This window comes from Calidris pugnax, unplaced genomic scaffold (assembly GCF_001431845.1).
Source record: "Calidris pugnax isolate Ruff unplaced genomic scaffold, ASM143184v1 scaffold9, whole genome shotgun sequence".
Taxonomy (NCBI): Eukaryota; Metazoa; Chordata; class Aves; order Charadriiformes; family Scolopacidae; genus Calidris; species Calidris pugnax.
This window is the reverse complement of record NW_015090778.1, coordinates 5,012,614-5,033,707: the sequence shown is the minus strand read 5'-3', so window position 1 is coordinate 5,033,707 and position 21,094 is coordinate 5,012,614. Positions and strand designations below refer to the sequence as shown.

At 44.3% G+C, this 21,094-nt stretch overlaps 1 protein-coding gene across 1 annotated transcript in view; it reads right to left on the bottom strand.

The window, feature by feature from the left end:
• Positions 1-20,833, bottom strand: part of TMEM94 (transmembrane protein 94) — a 40,717-nt gene extending 19,884 nt beyond the window's left edge. Inside the window, exons 1-12 of the mRNA XM_014951119.1 lie at positions 20,628-20,833; positions 13,639-13,758; positions 12,804-12,931; positions 12,095-12,231; positions 11,229-11,425; positions 10,313-10,464; positions 9,593-9,695; positions 9,193-9,279; positions 8,532-8,648; positions 3,633-3,689; positions 927-1,031; positions 200-364 (exon numbers count right to left, since the gene is read on the bottom strand). Coding sequence (XP_014806605.1) covers positions 200-364; positions 927-1,031; positions 3,633-3,689; positions 8,532-8,648; positions 9,193-9,279; positions 9,593-9,695; positions 10,313-10,464; positions 11,229-11,425; positions 12,095-12,231; positions 12,804-12,931; positions 13,639-13,758; positions 20,628-20,681 — 1,422 coding nt within the window. The 5' untranslated portion in view covers positions 20,682-20,833. The remainder of the gene's footprint in view (positions 1-199; positions 365-926; positions 1,032-3,632; positions 3,690-8,531; positions 8,649-9,192; positions 9,280-9,592; positions 9,696-10,312; positions 10,465-11,228; positions 11,426-12,094; positions 12,232-12,803; positions 12,932-13,638; positions 13,759-20,627) is intronic.
• Positions 20,834-21,094: the final 261 nt, after the last annotated feature.

Sequence of the window (21,094 nt, the reverse complement as noted above, 5' to 3'; positions counted from 1 at the left end):
ATGAACTGCTACTGATTCACCAGCTGCTTTAGGACACCTGTAGAAGAGGATCTCATCCTCACTGCTTCTTTATCTTTTAAGTGAAGAATTATGGCACAGGACTTCTCTACAAGCAAAGGGCCCCCTCTATAACCTCATGTTGTGCATGTCAACTATGAATAGAGCCAACATACTACGCTATGGATTATGTATCGCTCACCTCATCTTCCATCTCAGGATGGCAGAAGGACCGTGTAGAGAGCTCATCAGTCAGATCTTCATGGCTATCGTGAGGTGGTTCCACCTTCCCACTGAAGAACAGAACAGTCTCTGGGCTGGGGTTTGGCCAGGAAAGAATCCCCTGCTTGTCTACACAGCAGAGCACCTAGAACATCCCGCAACACCCGAAGAAAGCAAAGTGTCACTGAAAACATGTCTCAGTGTTCATACATAGTTGTAAATATTGCAAAGTCTCTCCTTTGCCAACCTTCTGTCTTAAGAAAATACACCTAATAACCCTCCAATAATTCCTTGCTCTAGCAGGATTAATGGGTTGTTTAACACTAATTTTATCTCAAGATATTGTAAAACTAGGCATGAAGACCACGGGAAGGAAGCAACTACTCAACCTATTTCACCAGCTAGTACCTCATCAGGACCCAAACCAGCTGGTTCTTGAACAGGAGCCAAGAGGGTTATGGGACCAGAACCAGAGCTGGAGAATACAGACATCCTGTTTGATGCCACAGAGTATCTCTAACCACTGCTTTAGCTTGTAATGTGCTGCTTGGACAAGACAAGGCAGTTATAAACTCTTCTACAAAGACAGGTGCCTGAAGGATTTTCTAATTCCAGCACAAGTGAACTGATTGGGGAAGGACGACGTGAATGATGCAAATGAAGCATCCACGCAGGGCTCCTCCTTCTGACAACCCAGCAATACTCACAGTGACAGATCCCAGACTATGGAGCAAGCTGGAAGTGAAGCTCAGAGTTGGGGATTTGCCTTTTAAAACACAGAGGAAGTGGCTCCAGATACAGCGTATCATTTCCTGCGGAGGGAAGCAGAGGACATCAGCCAATTAAAGACTCATTCAGTGAAAGATGAGGGAAGAGAAGGAAAAAAGGGAGTATGACATTACCTGCCTTCAGGTTCAACACAGTGATACACTGTAAGATAAACATCAGTCTCCGTGGGAACCTGTTAACTGATACAGTGCTGATGTTCTCAAGGGAAAGGCATTTCTTCCCCCTTCCAGAGAATGCTAACAGTCAGTTTGATTGTTGAATTGAGAATTTGCTGAAACTACCTTTGTTTATCCAAAACCACAGGACAGATTTCTGAAGTGATTTCATTTGGGGTGAATCAGTTGTTACCTCTTAGTATTTCTTCCTGAAGTAACTCTCATCCCCTTGAATTATAGAGTTTAGGGCCTTAAGCTTATGATCACCGTGCTGCAAATCGGGTAAATGGAGTCACTGTGGGGAGGTGACCTGCCCAACGCTACTACTGAGGCAGTGACAATGTTGGAAATAAAGCCAAGGTGCCCTGACTACTCCGTCATTACAAATGAATTGTAATCAACATGGTAATAAACTGAAAGAAGGGGATATTTTGCAAAATTGAAATGTCAAGTAGGCACCCTTCATCTTCCGCACAAAAATGTTCCAGAGGGAATCCGGATGGCAGCAATCAATCCAAGCACCAGAGCTGTATGTTTCTCTCTCTGCACTCCTAAAGCCAGCAAAAACAGGGTTTTTTTTTTTACATTGTTATTACAGTGTTGTTTTCCTGCTTTTTAGCCGTTGTTCTGGAATGCTGTCACTGCAGAGCACTTCCCCCAAATCTCCTTAGATCAAGTTCCTTAGATCCTCGGGGTTAGTACAGCCATAAGCTCAAATGCAAAACAATCATGAGCTGTCACCAGGAGGAAAAAAAGCTCTTATTTAAACCAGTTTCTCAAAATGTTACATAGGTATTGAAGGAAAGCAGCAGATCTTTTCAATGAGGAAGGTCAGCTCAAATCACTCCTATTTAACACCTGAAAACCATCTCAGCTAAATGATGAACTGCCACAGCAAGACAACAAAATATTCAGCAAAGGAAGCGTGTGTGTGCGCGTCCATGTGTGTTCCTCTGTGTGGCTGGGACCAAGGAGATATGCATTGATTCTTATAGTATCTTGGGACTTTTAATCACTCCCGGAGTCCATCTGTCTCCTTAAGAAAGGGGAATCTTAACGCCAGATTAGACAGAAAAGTGTCTTTCTTCTACCCTCCTGTTTAATCTGGATGATGCAATTTATAGAGTGGGCAGATGCAGTTCTTCCCCCAGGAAAAAGATCTTCTGAATGTTTATTTGCCCCAGTTTTGGAAGCACTACTAATGTGCTTAAGCTTGTTAAGGAGCCTATGAAACAGGATCAGACTTTTAAAAAGCCTGAACATCTCATGGTCTTCGCGTTTGTGTTGTTTTCCTGCTTTTTAGCCGTTGTTCTGGAATGCTGTCACTGCAGAGCACTTCCCCCAAATCTCCTTAGATCAAGTTCCTTAGATCCTCGGGGTTAGTACAGCCATAAGCTCAAATGCAAAACAATCATGAGCTGTCACCAGGAGGAAAAAAAGCTCTTATTTAAACCAGTTTCTCAAAATGTTACATAGGTATTGAAGGAAAGCAGCAGATCTTTTCAATGAGGAAGGTCAGCTCAAATCACTCCTATTTAACACCTGAAAACCATCTCAGCTAAATGATGAACTGCCACAGCAAGACAACAAAATATTCAGCAAAGGAAGCGTGTGTGTGCGCGTCCATGTGTGTTCCTCTGTGTGGCTGGGACCAAGGAGATATGCATTGATTCTTATAGTATCTAAGGACTTTTAATCACTCCCGGAGTCCATCTGTCTCCTTAAGAAAGGGGAATCTTAACGCCAGATTAGACAGAAAAGTGTCTTTCTTCTACCCTCCTGTTTAATCTGGATGATGCAATTTATAGAGTGGGCAGATGCAGTTCTTCCCCCAGGAAAAAGATCTTCTGAATGTTTATTTGCCCCAGTTTTGGAAGCACTACTAATGTGCTTAAGCTTGTTAAGGAGCCTATGAAACAGGATCAGACTTTTAAAAAGCCTGAACATCTCATGGTCTTCACGTTTGGTCTTGGTGCTGACCACCATCCCCTTTGTTCTTTAGTTTTGGCTGGAAGAAGGAGATTGGTCTTGGTGCTGACCACCATCCCCTTTGCTCTTTAGTTTTGGCTGGAAGGAGTTTTTCTGGTACAAGCAAAATACTTCCCTTCTTTCTGACACACACCGTAAAAAGATTATTTTACTCCTGGAACAGAAGGACTAGAAAGAGGTACTTTCTTCAGGACAGAAAAAGTTGATTTCAAACCATTTGCAATATTCAGAAAAGCACAACTGGACTCAGTATCAAAGTCACCTCAATCTCTGGGCAGCAGAGCAGCATTTACATGGGAAGGTGTAGGGGAAAGACATGCAACCTGCATGCACAGCAAATTTAAGCAGCAAAGGAGTGACAATGGACAACTGACACAAGTACAAAGGGTCTAGGAACAAGCAGGAAATGAGAGAGGAAGGGAAAGGATATCATGAAGTTCTGCAGTGAAGATGGAAGAAAACAATTCATAATAATAGTACCTGAGAAGATACCATCTCTGTGTAGCTGCTGAGAGTGTCCTCTGAAAACTTAGCAAGCTGCAGCAAGAGAAGAGACCAGTTACTATAATCGTGCTCAGAAATGTGTCATGAGGAACATCCTTCCCTAAATACTGTGCCTTCAGAGAGAAGAAAGTAGGAGTCCTGCCCTGTGGGAATTGCTACGCCAAGGCAGACCAATAATTCATCAAAGCAATTAAGTCTTTAATGGACTATGTCTTTATCTACTCGTGAAGCACAGTCAAAGTGCTTGGTGCTGTTCATCACAGAAGAACACAGTCATTACCTAGATGTCTACAGAGAAAATAATAGCAATTAGACCCAGTGTAGGCTCTTTCTGGATGGTTATTTTTAGACAGAAAGAGCCAGGATTGACTGATCTGCTTTTAAGCTCTGTGGGTCAGTTAAAAGAAAGGAGCTGGAAGAGAAGGTTGTAAAAGCAGGTGCCTGGAACACAATGGACACAGAGGAATGAGGTGGTATGAATGGGACATGGATAGGAAATGAAAAGAAATTACAGCAGGGCACTACAAGGGGGCTCTTGGAATTACACCGAGACACTTACTACCTTAAGATTTTTGCATCCAGCACAAAGGATTCCACAGTAGATATTGAAAAACAGTTTAAGTATATTCATAAGCATAAGTGAATATGGCAATTACATTTGTATGTAAATAAAATGACACCCCAAATAATAATGCATATATCTGGCACTTTCAAAAGGATCAGTTTAACAAAGCTGAAAAATGCCAAGACGTGTCAGAAATAATTTAAACTGAGAACTATAAAGGACAATTAGGAACTGTTTAACAATATTTTACTAAAATTTTAAATAGAAACAGTTGTAAAAATAAAATAGTCCAGTTTTGAGTGGAAGTGAAAATAGAAGTAAAAATTAACATAAAAATAAGAAAAGGTATACTAGTAGGTAATTAAAGCCAGTTCATTGCCTGCTGAAGACAGTGAAATTGCAAATGGTATTGCAGGCTTCTTAAATAAATATTGCTACTCCTTATTCAGTGAAATAATCATACCATATGATAACTATGAAATATTTTCCATTCTAACACTAGCAACTGAAAGTAAATATGTTTAATTTAGCAGGTCTGGACAACTTTCTGACTGTTACTGCTGATTTTGCACAAGGCTCGAAGCGTGGATTAAGTCCCAGTGCAATGGAAGAAAGCTCATGTGGTGCCAACGCCTGACAAGGGTGAGGAGAACAAACCAAGTTACCACAAGATCCCAGACAGACTTTGATTTCAGACAAAATAACAGAGCAGCTAACACGAGACTCAATTAAAAGAGAAGAAGTGGAATAATACAACCAGCGCCAAACACGACAAGAATGTAAGTAATAAATCTCATCAAACTATTGTGATATCTTTTTTGACAAAGTTACAAATTGGACTGATAAAAGTAATGCTTTTGACATAGACCACTTGGTACTTTGACTTGATACAAAATGCTTTACCAGTTTTCTAAAAAAACTAGATTAATACTGGAGAAAATAGGGCCCATACTAAGTATCTTAGAAACAGACTATCTCCAAATGGAACAGAAACTGGCAGATTATTTGCAATAGGATGTGTTACTAGCTCAGGCAGGGGCAAATTCTGGGTATTTTGTTAATAGCCTCAGAGAAAACTAAAAAAACATTACTGATAGAGACTGTAAATTATACAAAATTTGGGGCAGGGTCTAGCAATAAAGAGAACAGATCACTGTTACAGAACAACATGGATTGCTTGGTTAATAAGGAAAAACATGGACACCAACAGGCACAAAAGCAATGTTGCGTACCTAGGAGCAAAAATGAAGCTGGACTTACAGGATGAGGACTCTGTCTTAGAAAGCAGTGCCTGTAGATTATCAGCTGAACAAAGCCTGGCCATTTAAAGTAGTGGCTTAAAGATCTAATATGATCCTTTGTTGCACTAACAACGGAACATAGAGTCTAAATTACTCTGAAATTTAGCACAAGCATAACTGTCACTGGAATATTTTGTGGGTTTTGGAGGTTCATAATTCTACAGTGATCCTGAAGCACTGGAGAAAGCTAAGAGGAAAGCCAAAAGAAAGATTAGAGAGTTGGAAAGTATACTTATAGTGACTCAAGGTGCTTAAACTGTTTACTTAACCAAAGAGACAGTAAAAGGGAATGTGAGTAGCTACAACAGACCAGAAATTTGATTGACGTGCTCTTAAATATAGGAGACAAAAGATGTATATGTTCCAAGGGCTGGAAACTAGATACTACAAAAATTCCCACTAACATAGAACGACCATTTTTAGCAGTGAAGATAAATAATTACTGAAACAACCTATCAAAGGCAGCACAAATGTTTTCAAACCAACATCAAATTCCTTTCTAAAAGGATTGCTGCTGTAATCCAACTGTAGTAATATAACTTGAGGCAGGAGCTCGCCTGGAGGGGCACTGGTTTGTGTCCTGCAGGAGCCTAATTAACCAGTCACAGGGGTCACCTATAGCCTTGAAAAACTGGGAATCAAACAGCTGGAACATGATGGGAAGGGACAGAAGGTGGAGAAGAGTGTCACACAGGCCAAGTGCTTGGAGAGGAAGAGGGTCTTACCTGCTACATTCTGAACAGAGTAGAAAGAGGGAAGGAGTGAAATAGAGAGGCCAAGAGAAGACTGCCCTGGTCAAGGGGGAGAATGACCAAGGCACATCACAACAGTTGTTCTGCAGCAGCAAGGATGGAGGGTCATGTTTGGGATGTCACAGAAAGAGCTGGCTGGACAGAGTGAGTTGCCTGGACAAGAAAAAAGAGAAGACAGGAAAGAACACAAGGAAGGTGCAAGTATGAATGACATGGCAAATGGGCATGATTAATGATGAAGCAGGGAAGCCAAGGAGCTCTGGCTTTTCCCAGCAAATAGCAAGGTGTAAAGGGAAAGAGGAAGGTTCCAAAGACAGAAATCGAGTGATGCTGAGAATGGGTGGGAAAGGTGAACTGGAGAAAACACTGGAAAGAGATGGTAAAGGTGGACACAGCACTGAGGGAGGTAACGTGTGTCCTCCCTCCCAGGACACAAGCAGCTTAGTCATGTACAACCTATAGGAAAAAGAATAGAAAACACAGACCCAGGGCCACAGAGGCCCAGAAAGGACAAGGAGGAGAGAGAAACTCTATCCAAATACAGGCGTAACAGAAGTCAGCACAGAAGACAAACATAGCACAGTGCATGTTGCCAACACTGCCACCAGAAGAGAGCAAGAGAAACCCATCAGCGCATCCAGTTAAGGATCACACACCCATCAGACTGCCAAACTCCATTCCCCAAACCAGCACAACCACCAGAAATTCCTCTTACTCCCTAATCTGCTGCGAAGGCCATGCCTGCAAGCAAAACCCCAGAGTCACAACGAAGGGCTGTTCAGCCCAAACATTAAAACAAGAGATTGCAGAGGACCTCATGTATCCCATTCCTTCTCAGGGGCAAAACATTCCCTAGTTACAGCCACTACAGGGCATTTATCTCCATGTTAACCCCTCTGACAGATTATATTTAGCTGATAGAAAGCACATGCCTTGAAGAGGTTTATGGAATCACTGGAACTTCCTATCACCTTGGGATATCTGTACACAGGTTGAAAAAATTAAAACATCTGTTCAAGAAGAAGTCACACTGCTCCAGGGAGACGGCGTAGCTTTTACGGCTACATGGACACATCTGCTGAATTCAGTGCTCACTTCACAGAGCACTTCTCATCTGCCCTTTTTTCTGCAATGGTTTGATGTGGAGAGATACCTACCAGTGAGGTGGATGAGGCCTTGCTCATCTGGGCCAAAACTCTGGCTTCTCCAAAGGCTGTAGCAAGGATCCACAGGACAGGAAAGAGCAACGGAAGGATGGGTAGGACACCATTCACCTGAAAAAAAATATGTAATTACCAGCAAGCACAGAGACAACAAAAAGTCAGACCTTTTACATGACATCTTTTCCACCGCAGTGAGAGGATGGGAAAAAGGCAGTGGCAGGAAGGAAGGAGACTGCTTGCACTGGAAGCAGTGTGACACGGGGAGAAGCACGGGAGGGGAGACACACACACCCCTAGGGGTTTGTAATGAAGGAGGCCATGAATAAATCACACTAACTCACAGCTCATTTTCCTGCTGAATTTGGCATAAACTCTTACAAGTTTAAAGGCAACCTATAGGAAAAAGAATAGAAAACACAGACCCAGGGCCACAGAGGCCCAGAAAGGACAAGGAGGAGAGAGAAACTCTATCCAAATACAGGCGTAACAGAAGTCAGCACAGAAGACAAACATAGCACAGTGCATGTTGCCAACACTGCCACCAGAAGAGAGCAAGAGAAACCCATCAGCGCATCCAGTTAAGGATCACACACCCATCAGACTGCCAAACTCCATTCCCCAAACCAGCACAACCACCAGAAATTCCTCTTACTCCCTAATCTGCTGCGAAGGCCATGCCTGCAAGCAAAACCCCAGAGTCACAACGAAGGGCTGTTCAGCCCAAACATTAAAACAAGAGATTGCAGAGGACCTCATGTATCCCATTCCTTCTCAGGGGCAAAACATTCCCTAGTTACAGCCACTACAGGGCATTTATCTCCATGTTAACCCCTCTGACAGATTATATTTAGCTGATAGAAAGCACATGCCTTGAAGAGGTTTATGGAATCACTGGAACTTCCTATCACCTTGGGATATCTGTACACAGGTTGAAAAAATTAAAACATCTGTTCAAGAAGAAGTCACACTGCTCCAGGGAGACGGCGTAGCTTTTACGGCTACATGGACACATCTGCTGAATTCAGTGCTCACTTCACAGAGCACTTCTCATCTGCCCTTTTTTCTGCAATGGTTTGATGTGGAGAGATACCTACCAGTGAGGTGGATGAGGCCTTGCTCATCTGGGCCAAAACTCTGGCTTCTCCAAAGGCTGTAGCAAGGATCCACAGGACAGGAAAGAGCAACGGAAGGATGGGTAGGACACCATTCACCTGAAAAAAAATATGTAATTACCAGCAAGCACAGAGACAACAAAAAGTCAGACCTTTTACATGACATCTTTTCCACCGCAGTGAGAGGATGGGAAAAAGGCAGTGGCAGGAAGGAAGGAGACTGCTTGCACTGGAAGCAGTGTGACACGGGGAGAAGCACGGGAGGGGAGACACACACACCCCTAGGGGTTTGTAATGAAGGAGGCCATGAATAAATCACACTAACTCACAGCTCATTTTCCTGCTGAATTTGGCATAAACTCTTACAAGTTTAAAGGCAAAGGATACCATATAGATATATTTATATACACATATATATATACACATACATGGCAAGTGAGAGAGAGCAAACAACATAAAGGTCAATCTAGGAGGAACAGCCAGGGCAGAGCTGTTGTCCTGCTCCACTGAGAGCTCCTGGATCCAGCCTGTCCAAGGACATGCATAGGATGCTGCCATGGGACGAAGCAAGCTGCTGAGGAAGGGAATCGATCCTAGAGGTGCTCTGGGAGGAGGTGGACTGGAGCTCAAAGCTCTCCTTTACCTGTAGCTGAAGAAGAGTGTACTGCCAAGAAGCAATTCCAGGAGCTTTGAAAATGAAGCGCACAGCATTGGTGATCAGGAAGCCAGCCTGCAATTCAGATAGAAATGACACTGTCAGCCCACTACTAGAACTTGTAGGGAAGGAGTTTTCACCACCTTGTAACGTTCTCAGCCCTGGGAAAGTCTGGAAGATACACTTGGTCTGCTGCTACAGTTCCTCCCTCCACTCTCACTGCTAGATGGCTCAGCATCTTTACTTCTCTGGACTACCCAAGGTACACACAGAGTCAGCTGCACGAGTTGGGGCCTGGCCACAATTTCCTGTTGATGGCTGCAAATTCTTCACCTTTATTGACAAAACATGGCTCTAGTCAACAAAAAAGGCTTGAAATGAGACCTACCAGTACAATAGGGACAGCATATTTCAGCATCACTGACTGTACAGTGAATCTCTCATTATCCAGGGCTGTCACAGGACGTGACAAAGCCATTTCCAGGCACCACCTAAAAAAATGGAAAACAGCTTCAGGTTTCAGCAACCAAAACCCTAACCCTGCGCTTTCCTCAGCTATAAACCTCCTGGTAGACCTGATTAGAGCACTGTCTTCACCCTGTGCTACAGGCAATGACATTCAAAAGAGAAACCAAGTTCTACAACAACAGCATTGCACTTGCCAAGGGAAAGTTGCAATGCTGTTGGGCAAACTCCCCAGGTCTCCTCACCTACTAAAAAGGAAGGTTCCATCACCCCAGTGTGTACTGAAACTCCAACAGGACATTCAGATAGCTGTATCTCCAGCTGCCCAAAGGGTGTCACATCACTGGTTACATCAAATGCATTAAATCTGGGACCTCCCTGCATTGTTCAAATGTAGTTGGAAAGTAATAATCTGAACAGTAATACTTAGCATTTATGTGGTTTTATATATTAGCCTAACCTGCCAGGTTAGGCTGAAGACAGACAGTAAGAGCCTTACAGCATTCCCAGGTAACAAGGAGACATAGCACAGTATATTTGAAAATGTCCATCCTGGACTGCTAAGTCTCATTCTTTGCTGACACAAGGCAGCAACGAGGACACAGACAAACTGTTTAGGTGCTGTGTGCTGTATTGAACCCACCTGACATTATCGATTATTGGGGTCTTCAAGACACGGAAGAGACGATAAAGCTGAGGGTTCTGAGGTCCCTTCTTCACTTCTCCCCTTGGGGAAGGAGGAGGTGAGAAAGGTGGAAACAGATCTCCTGGCTCCAGAACTATGTGCTCATCATCCTAGAAAAAAAGTTAGAGAGTCCAAAGGCTGCAGAGTCGAGGCATGGTGGAATCCTGCTGTGAGAGACCGGAGGTTTAGTCCAGGGGGATCCCTCCCACTGTCACAGTTCCTTCTCTCAGCTCTCAAAAATTCATTAGCTAAACTAGCTAAAATGAAATGCTTGTGTTGAAGCACATCTGGTTATTTCATGAAAACTGGCATTTGCAGTGAAAGTTACGATAAAACCCAACAAAGGTAAATTTCAAGCTTTAAACTTTTTCCAATCTTCTTCCAGCAGCAAAATCTTTGCATAGATCTTGTAATTGATTTGTTAATTTACTGCTACCCCAGGTATTTTATATTATCTTCTTTTATAATAAATTAGTAGCAAGGAGAAGGTCAAAGCAGACAAGATTTTATTTCTCCACATAAAAACCAGGATAAAGTAGGGGGTTTGTATGTCAGATCATCCTCCTGGACAGATTCACGCCACTTATATTTAGTGGCACATTACTATTCCCCTGACCTGGAAGAGATGAAAATATGGTGTTTTGGTATCACATCAGTATCTCTTGTCCATTGGGTTTGGAAGTTCATGCAGATGCAGCCTGTCTGGCTGGACAGGACAAAGCACCGTCCTTGACTTAACTGGAATTTCAAACTGTTTTCAAGGTCAGAAAAAATCAAACACTCCAATAATTTGTACACTGGGAATTAGAGTATTAGCAAGAAAATCCTGGGAAATACATTGTTACAGGCCAGGGAAATAAGACAAGCAAGTTACCTTTATCCCTCTCAGAGAAGCAAATGACTCCTGGCCTGGCCTCAAAGCAATGACATCTCCTTCTACTAACAGGCTCACGGGCAGGTTGACGAGATGACCATCCCTGTAGGCCCAATGAAGGGACCAGGATGGGGCATAAGGCATGTGAAGGTCAGGATACATGGAGTCTGGCCATTTCACCTCTTTGCCAAGTGTCTCTGAAAGCCCAAAGTGTGAAAGAATTAAGCGATAACAATTCTAGAGGGGTGAATCATACATCGATTTACATCCTGTAGAAGCTACAGGTCCTCTGGCTCAGTCCATTCCCATGATCTTTTATCATCTCTCTTTTTCTCCTTGATGGCTTTTCCCTTCTCTCTCCACACAGCATTAAAAACTAAACATAGTCATTTTGTAACCTTAAATACATATTTGAACAATGGAAAAGCCAAAGGCTGTCCTCAAAACTGCAGCACTGAAATGAACTGCCTCCTCAGGTTCAAAAACCCCCATTGAGACGATGCTCATGCACAGCAATTTATTTCCTTCTGTTCTATGTTGTGGTACAACCCCACATATTCTTCTCTCATCATCTGCTACAAGGCAGATATTTTTGTAAGATACTGAGGATTTGAATTACTCCAAAGCACAGACATAACAGACGCCTACCTGATAACACACAGATTGGAAGCACATGGCCACATGACAGCTCAAAATAACTATTCTCAGGACAGGCATGAGTAGGACCCAATTCTCACAGCCTGTTTCCATGTAACACAGGGGAAGGCTAATAAGCTCAATTAGTAATATATGTGATCAGGTTTTGAGAAAAATCCAATGGGAGGAAAACATAAACACAAATGAGAGACAGATGAATATGGCCTCACCATTTATCTTTTCAATGATTGTCTGAAGTCTCCTCTCCACTTCTCTGCACTTCAGCCTCTCTTGACGCCCAATCATGATGAGATCCAAGAGGAGAAGGAGGAAGAGTGCCAGCGCGTTAACTATCTCAGCACCTTGGCTTTGCACAGCAAAACAGAAGAAAGCAGAAAGCAGATGAGGTTTGAGTAAATGAGCAGGACACACTGCCAGCCTCCCACAGAGATAAATGCACACCTGCTCGGTTGTTTATTCCTACATCCCACAGACTTATGGCTAAAAAGGAAAAGCAGGGATCACGCTTCTTTAGAATAATGCCACCAGAGGAGTCTGAAAGGATCTGTCTAAATTTAAAAATACCCTTACAAATACAGTCAAGGCATGCACAGGAACTTCTCCTATGAGCCACTAACTTCTCCAGTTTCAAAATCTTTCCTATGTATGATAATGCCTTAGGATTTTTCAAGATGTAGGAATGCTGCAGAAAAAAAAATTTCAGTCTCTCCATAGGATGCTCTACGGGTCTATTAGAAGTTGAATTAAGTTGGCTGAAGGTTTTTACCGATAGGGACAGAATTACCAGTGTGACTATGCTGAGGTCTAGATGTCTAGACAGAACGAGGGACAACACTGTTATGTCAGCTACAGGCAGTGTTGAGGTGATACAGAGCTACCCCCTTGCTTCAGTTCACCAGCACAGGGTGCTTTGCTTACCTCCCCTGCGGTTGGCTCCCATAGCAGCACAGCAGCAACAGCACTGCCAGAAGCATCAGGGATGCACCAGGCCAGTGGAAACAGGAGCAACGGTTACCATGGTACAGAAAACTGCTCCTCCACACCTCCTACAAAAGGAGAGCAGCAGAAACTCAGCATCGGTGAAATACAGAGCCAGACGTTTGGAAAAGCAGAGCAAGAAAGGGTGAAGGCAGCAGATGAAAGGGTGAAGGCAGCAGATGACAGTCCAGGGTGAACACAACTTTGTAAAACCCCTGAATATGATACAGAGCATCCCAGATTAGTTATGCCAATACTACAGCACTAAGAGCTGCTCAGCTGGAAAATCTGGGTGAACACTCTCTGCTTTAATCTTGCTTGGAAGAACGAAAAGGGTTCTGTGCCAGGCTGCCCCATTGTCACTAACCAAGCAAGGAACACTTCTAAGTACTGTGCATAAACACCAACACTTTGTATTCAACACACACGCTGGACAAACATGGTGGACAAGGGCAGACTGCTGCACTTCACTGCTTTTTCTCTCCACCTGTTAAGGACCCAGAGGCACACTGCCATTAGTTGCTCTTGAAGCTCTTAGATCCTTCACAGGTGAAACTAAGCTCCTGTAGAGCTCCAACATCCTGGAGAGGAGTACTGAGAGAAATATACTCTTAGGTGGATTCCTTGCCTTGTTCCCAAGGATTTCAGCAGTTCTACACCCGGACACTCTGCAGCAGCAGTCCGAGAGGGAAGGCAGCTGACTTTTGTTTAATCTTCAGTTTTACTTTGAGAAGGGGAGACTGAGTGCCCAACCTTGTGCTTTTTGGTGCCTCACCTTCCATGAAGTCACTTTTTTCCGTTCTTTCTGATGCCCCTCCAGCAGTGCTGACAACTGGTCTCTCAGGATCGTGAGGGCTTTCTTTGTGGTAAGGCCCAAACTTGAGGTCATCTCATCCTAAGGTGCCAGAAAAACAAACTGTTTAGTGCTTTCCTATTTTCTTTTTAGGTTTTTTCCTGGCGGCTGACCGAGCACCCTACCGTGAGTGCCTTGCACTCATCATCACCAGTCTGATTCTCCATTTTCCTGAAATCATCTTCCCTCCCGTGAACTTTAGACTGCTGGCTGGAATTAGAGCACTTAGATAATATCAGGTAAACAAACCAGTTCTGACTGTGCTGGATAAATACTTTATCAAAGCACAATACCAAGTCATTTCTGCAAAACAAGATTGTAATCAGCAGAGGCTGGGGACAATACAAAGGGAGGCTGCTCAGGTCTGAGGTTACGCAGGTTTGAACCGGTATCAGCTTGTGGAGACAGCAGAACACAGACAGTTATGGTAGAATTTTATGATACAGGATGGACTTTGCTAACAGTAATAACAACTAAGTAGTAGAGTATCTGCAATTCCAAACAAGAGTGGTCCTATTTCTACAACTGCTCATTACGAATTTTTGGTTATGAATCCTGCCTCTGTGGCTACTTTGGCACAGAAGTCCCCAGAATTGAAGTGGTAGGCCAGGGATCAGTTCAGGCAGAGAGATGACTCCAGCATCAGCTCCTCCTTTTACAAAACAAAGCATTGGAGTTTTAAGTGTCAAACTGTATGAATATACGAGGGAGACACTTGGACTTGAAGGAAGCACAGAGAGCACAGAGCACTGTTCCCTCACTGGTCAGCAGAGAGGCATCAGCCTGAAAGGACACAACCTAGAAGTGTGCCATCTGGAAAACACCACCATAAGGTGTTATGATAACAGTCTTCTGATAAGAAGAAAGTGGGGTGGAGACTTGTGTTTCTGGGGCAAGAACACAAGCACTCTCCTTTCTTTCAAATCACAGAGACTGCTGAGAGATACTGTGGGTACCAGATCACTGAAAGGGAATCAACACGGAAAAGCAGGCAGGTGTCCGTGAGAGGGCTACAGCAGATATTTGGAACTGGTCAATAAAAGTTCTCATTTGCATTTCATGTTTTAATACAAACACTTTGAGGGTGTGCAGCACCTGGGATATCCTGCCCATTAGACATGTTCAGGTGCATCACGCTGTTTACAGAGTGCAGAACTACTGAGCACACAGCAGGCAGGAGGCTTTCCCCTCTGGTCCCCAAGCAGGGCAGCAGATACATGGTGACACCCCCAGCAGATACAGCTCGGGCAGGAGCTGCAGCTTTTCCTGCTCTCGCAGTCACCAGCTCCTCCAGCCCTGCCAAGTCCTCTGTGGTCTCAAACTGCTGCAGCTCTGCTCTTCAGGAGCAGCGAGCACCTACCCAGCTCTGCAAGGGCAGCTCGGCTGCAATCTGCGCTTTTCTTCCTCTTCCTGAACCCAGCAGTTTCAAGATCAACATTTACTGGAAACATAATCTCGGACTTCAGACTCATTTGCATTGACAGCCCAATCCAAAACTCCAACGTAAGCATCAAGGAATAGCAGATAGATGCTCTTTAAACCACCACCTACCACACACACACACTCTGCACCTACCAGGGACAGTTTGAAACAGCAAATTGTGCACAGGCAGAGTGTAGCAATGCTGCTTTAGCTGCACTTTTACAGAACTAAAAATAATCCTGCTGTAGTTTTCATTCTCCGTGTCAGTTTTAGGAATAGAGGAAGCAGTTCTGTGTTGTTCTTGGAAGCAGCCCAGGTAACATCAGCACAGGACTAAACATAGGAGTCTCTCAAAGACTCCCAGAGGAGAAGATGGCAGGCAACAGAGCTGGCAAGGGACACGCTGCTGCACCGCAGAGTGCTGCAAACAGGAGTGCCTGAGAGCAACACAAAGCAAGGGACAGTAAGGTGTCTCTCTCCGCTGACCACTGGCTGTTTGGGGCACAGCAAAGCACCCAGAAAAACACTCATCCTCTCCAACACTGGGAAAGCAGAAAAATAAATAAGAGGGACTTTAACAGAAAAGCAAAGTCTGCTTAGATAGGTTCCAGGTTAGGCTGGTTCCAACAGATATATCAAGAGCTACAGAAGAAATGAGAGGAAAACTGCAGTTAATGCCAACATCTAGTACAGTCACAGGCTGCCTGGAGAGAGAAACTGCCACATCACAGCAGGCAGCGAGCAGAAAGAGGCAGCAAATCCAGAGGTAATCAAAAAGGTTCCTGAAATACTTGTAAACCTGCTCCAGTCTTTACATGGGAGTTACTGTTTTGCTGTAGTATCAGTCAAGGTAAGGGCAGCCACAAAGGAAGGTGGCTGCAGCAGGTGAGAGAGGACAAGTGCAGAGCGTGGCAGGGCTGGGCCAGAAGAACGGCAGGAAGGGCAGGGATCACCCATCCTGACTCTTAAAACGTGGAGTATTTGGCAAAGCAGACAGAACCAGCCTGGTAAACAAACATTGTAATAATGTGAGAGGCTGCCTGGGGTGACTCAGATAACCTGCTGCTGGGAAGCATCACGGGAACGTGCGTGGAAGCAGGGAATGAAAGGGAGAGGCGAGAAGAGCCACCACCGTGAGCTCCTGGCAAGGGGCAGCTCCAGGTTTTCGCAACAAGAGCTGCCCTGCTAAGTCATCAACTGCTAATGAGGCATCTTTCAAATGCCCTGAAGTAAACCTTTGTATATGGCAAACCTAGGCACTATTAAGCCATCCCAGAGGGATCTTTCCAGCCTTTCATCAGCTGCAAATGCTCTTCCTGCCACAAAACAGGAGGTGAGCACCCCAGGGTGAAGAAGTCACTCACAGGAGGTGTCAGTTCATTAATAAAAACCTCAACATTCACATCTTTGCTTTGAAAAGTTGCATTCAAAGAGTAATCCTCTAATTTTCAGGTCAAAACAAAACCAGCAAGACACCTTTCCACCAGCTGCCTTAGCATAGGATTTCCTCTGAAGAACAAAAAAGGAGAAAAAACAGACAGTAAATTCCGACAAAAAAAAAAAAGGAAAAAAAACAGACAGTAAATTCCAGGTTACAGTGAAAGCAAACCCCTGATGGGTATCAGGAGGCATTTTAAAAAGCTATACTTGCCTTTTGCCCATGTCTAAAGGGAAAAAGTCCTGAGGAAAAAATGAGCAGTTGCTTTCTCCTTTGCCCCGAGAGGCTGGAGAGCAGAGGAACCTCTGAGGGCACTTAGGGTCTTCTCTGGAACTGACCTCGGCTATCGCAGCCGCAGGCCAAGAGCCAGGTAAACACAGGACAAGATGACAGATGAAAAGATGCATGAATGGGCTCCTCTCTTCTCCACTTCCAGTAAATATCCTAAATGTTACATTACTGCTTAGCTTGCCTGCAAACATCAGGGAAAGGGAACTTGAGCTCGATCAAATGCCTGGTTTTAGGAGCTGGTTTGGCTCTTCAGGAAGGAAACAAGAAGCAGCTCAGAGCTAGGAGATACGGAGCCACAGAATCAGTAGACTACTCTTTGCTTTCTCCTCTCAACTGGGCCTCCATAATTTGACAGAGTTGGCAAATATCCAGTGATCCAAGAGCTTGTTTAAATCTCTAGCCTTGCCTGGCTCACAGCAAAAAGGTTTCCTTTCCCTTGCAGCAACATTTTCACACTGCTAGGTAAGAAAAGAGTGGTTATCTTCTGATTTTTCCTCCCACAATGTGCAGTTGCCTCCTGAGCATCAGCAACTACTCCTGCAGCCCACCTTCACCTTCACACAAAATCACCACTGGTTCCTGATCTCTCCTCCTAAAATTCTCATCCTGTTGTTTTAAACATAGAACCCTTCAAGAAGATCTTAAAAGTTTATCAGCTATTCTCACACTCTCTGCTACCCAAGAAAAGACAGAGGGCTTGCTCCTTCCTTCAAGAGAAACAAACAAGCAGAGGTCAGAATGTATAGAGGTGAGAAATGGACACAAAATATTAGTATAATTAACTCCTCTGATATTGTCATACAGCCATTACACATCCATAGCAGCATATTTATTTGTTGTACCAGTAAATGTTGATATAATATGTGGTGTTGTATCACATAAGCCAAACATTTTTTCAAATAATACTCAAGCATAAATATACTCTTTGCTTTACAGAGCAAAGTGGGTTGAATCATCCTCCATCCTCTGTGGATTCAGTCTCTTGTAGAATAAGGGCTTCTCACCAACACTGACACACACTTGAATCTATCTGCCTTTACAAAGATTGTTTAAACAAATAAGGGAATAGAAAACAGAAGATTTGCTAGAAGCTTCAATTCTCACAGACTGCAGTTCCACCCCTCCAATTCAGAGTGGTCTGGAAAACCCCTACAAGGCAGCTGTCAGATTGCTTCCCTCTTTCCAGACTGCACACTAGACCCCTTTTTTTAACAATTCTACTCTATTGCTTTTCAGATATGAACAGCTGGAGGTGGGAAACCGGGCAACAGAATGTTCTTCCTTTTTCTGAGAGCTATTTTGCATTCCTTAGCAGAAAAAGAAGGCAGGTTTTAATTTAACAATGACATTTTGCAGGCTATTAATCTACTTCAAGGATTACACCTCCTGAAATGTGAACATTATTCACAGTTTCAAAAACACATGAGAAGGAGTAACTCCATCAAATATATTTGCATTTAGTACTGTTAAGTCAGATTCTTGCTTAGGGTAAGGCACAATACGACAGACAGCAGAGTTTTTTGGGTCTCATCGGAGAGACTGGCAGACATCGTACACAGAACAGCATGCAATTTCTTGGGGCAACATTTCTTAGAGCAGGCTAGTGCTAGAGAGGGATTTATTCTTGTTCTAAAGGAAATCATACATCAATGTGCTACAGCTCTGCCCAACCATGGCTGCTGAGCACTGAGACTGCCTGAAATGGCCCATCCATGCTACAGAATTATACAGATGTAGGCAGCAAAGCCAATTATAGGCCATTCTGGGCAAGTCTCCTTTTACTTCGTACATCCTTGGTCCTGATTATACTTTTTGTCTTTCTTAGTGCCGAATTATACAGATGTAGGCAGCAAAGCCAATGTATACACCATTCTGGGCAAGTCTCCTTTTACGACGTACATTCTTGGTCCTGATTATGCTTTTTGTCTTTCTTAGTGCTCACCTGGTTACTTTTCAAATGAGGTCTGATCCCTGACTCCTAGCAAGTGTGTTTCTCTAGTGACCCAGGCTACATGAAGCCTCCACCCTGACACATTGCTACTCCTACACAGGATGATCTTTTCATTACGGCTCTGGATGAACCATCAGGACAGCTGGATTCTGTTCTTTGCCACAGATTTTTGGATGGCAGTGTGAAAATTGGATGCTCCTCTTTGCCTTAGTTTCTCATCTTTATAATGGGACTACCAACTCCCTACAAACTACAGGTGTTGTGAAAATTATAATATTCACCAACCCACCTGAACATGACTGGAAAGCACAGAAAAAATTAAGTTATGTTGATACCTGCATGATTCAGGCAGCTCCATCAAGCAGATCATGGCTCTGTGGGGAGCACTGCTTTTAAAACTGGACTGGCTGGGAAAGGTACCAGAAGGCACAACGAACACAGCTGTTAAACTTGGTTTAAATGCCACCTGACACAAGTTTGGCAGCCACAGCTTAGCTGCTGGTGGTCTCAATTCAAATGAAACAAGCAAAGTCTTCAGCACAGCAGTGCCCAAGTTAATGGACAGAGCAATAGTCAACAACTGTCTCCTTCCTCCATCTGCAGCAACGGTATGAAAGGCAGCCCAGGCCTCCCCCTGCCCCCAGACAAAAGAGCCCCTGCAGCTTGGAACTGGGCGTCTGTGGGGGCTCCAGTGTGGTTGCTGGTTTTGAGGCTCCCCGCAGCTCATCGCTAACAGGGCCTGCAGACTTACACTGCAAAGAGACACAGCTGCAGGAGCACAGATCTCGGAGAGACCCAGCCAAAGCACCACTAATCAGCCGCCTGAATCACCACTGCATTTTAGTGTGAACAGAGCCCATTTTAATCCCAGACAATGACATTCACATTTTATGCCCGCCATAAAGCACAGAGTAAGATGCCAATAGCACGACCAGCCTTTCCATGTGAGTAATGCAAAGCCCAGTGCTTTGCTTCTCTCTCAGCCAGTAGCAGTTCAACGGCAGAGAAAGACGTGATTGCTCCCCAGGTAAAAGCTCAGTTTTGACTGGTACCTTCCCTGGTCTGTCTCTTCAGTCCTGTTTGCAGCAGCAAATCCCCAAGCATAGTTACCTGCTCCAGCAGGCAGCTGGCAGGATGAAGCAGTGTTTATGCAGTGCTTTGCAGCTCACCTGTACTATGCAATTATTGAGCTTTCATTACTGTAATTTATCCAGTTACAGTATTCCTCCAAGTTCAGAGAGCAGTCAGGGATCTGTATTTATTCTGGCTTCAACACAGAGCATACAGCTTTATGCCAACACAGAGCTTACTCCAGAGGATGCTAATCCCCTCCCAGAGGCCAGCAATGCTCAGAAATCCACAGAACTCCCCACTAGTTTCCTCCCCATCCCCACTTCTTTATCTGAGGTCTTTGGGGACTGACACTACGGTACAACCTAGCAGGTGCACTGCGAGACGTTTCAAAGGGATAAGAAGGGTCAACAGCTACAGATCACAGCTCACAGAAGAAACAGACAAATTTAAGTCTTGAAGCAGAGGGACAGCAAAGCAGGAGTCAGATCATGTTTGGTCCCTCCTGTTGGTTCTAGGGTTAAATCTGCAGTTTAAAACAGAGCTCCCTTCCCCATCCCCTCCAACACCAAGCCATTTTCCAGCTAAAATCACCATTTACTGTTTCATGTCCTGCCATAACCTCTTTCCCCAAAACCTCAAAGCTCTTCATGCACCATCACATCAGGCAGGATGCAGGTTGGGGAGGGAGAGAGGGAAAGCCATTTTGAATCTAAATGTTAAGGGAGAGAAACTTACTTTGCGGCATTTGCCTTGGTGGGGGATCCAGAGATCGGCCTGTTTGAAGAGCATCTGGGCTAAATTCCTGTGCCACTTCCCCAGCAACTTGCACTGCTGCTGCTCTCCAAAAATGAGAGAGCAGAGAGGGAGAGAGAGCAAGACTGTGCAGAGCCCAGCGCTGCAGAGAATGAGACAGAAGCAGCAGAGTGAAGCACCAGTCTGCTGATTAATTCAGCCTGTTTCCAGTCACGCTGCATATCCAGCAAGGAGGCGGTGGATGGGGGTGGGGGATGAGGGATAGAAAGGAGGAAAAAAAAAATGCAGAGAGAAGAAAGTTTGCCCAGGATAGCACCAGATGTCTGTAAGAATGGTCCATTCATCAGATGGAGCCGATGCAGTCAGAATCCCTGGGTTCCCTGCCTGTAGAGATGCATATGCAGGCACAGTAAGGGTTGATGCTGACAAACAGGGGTCTGTGGAAAAGC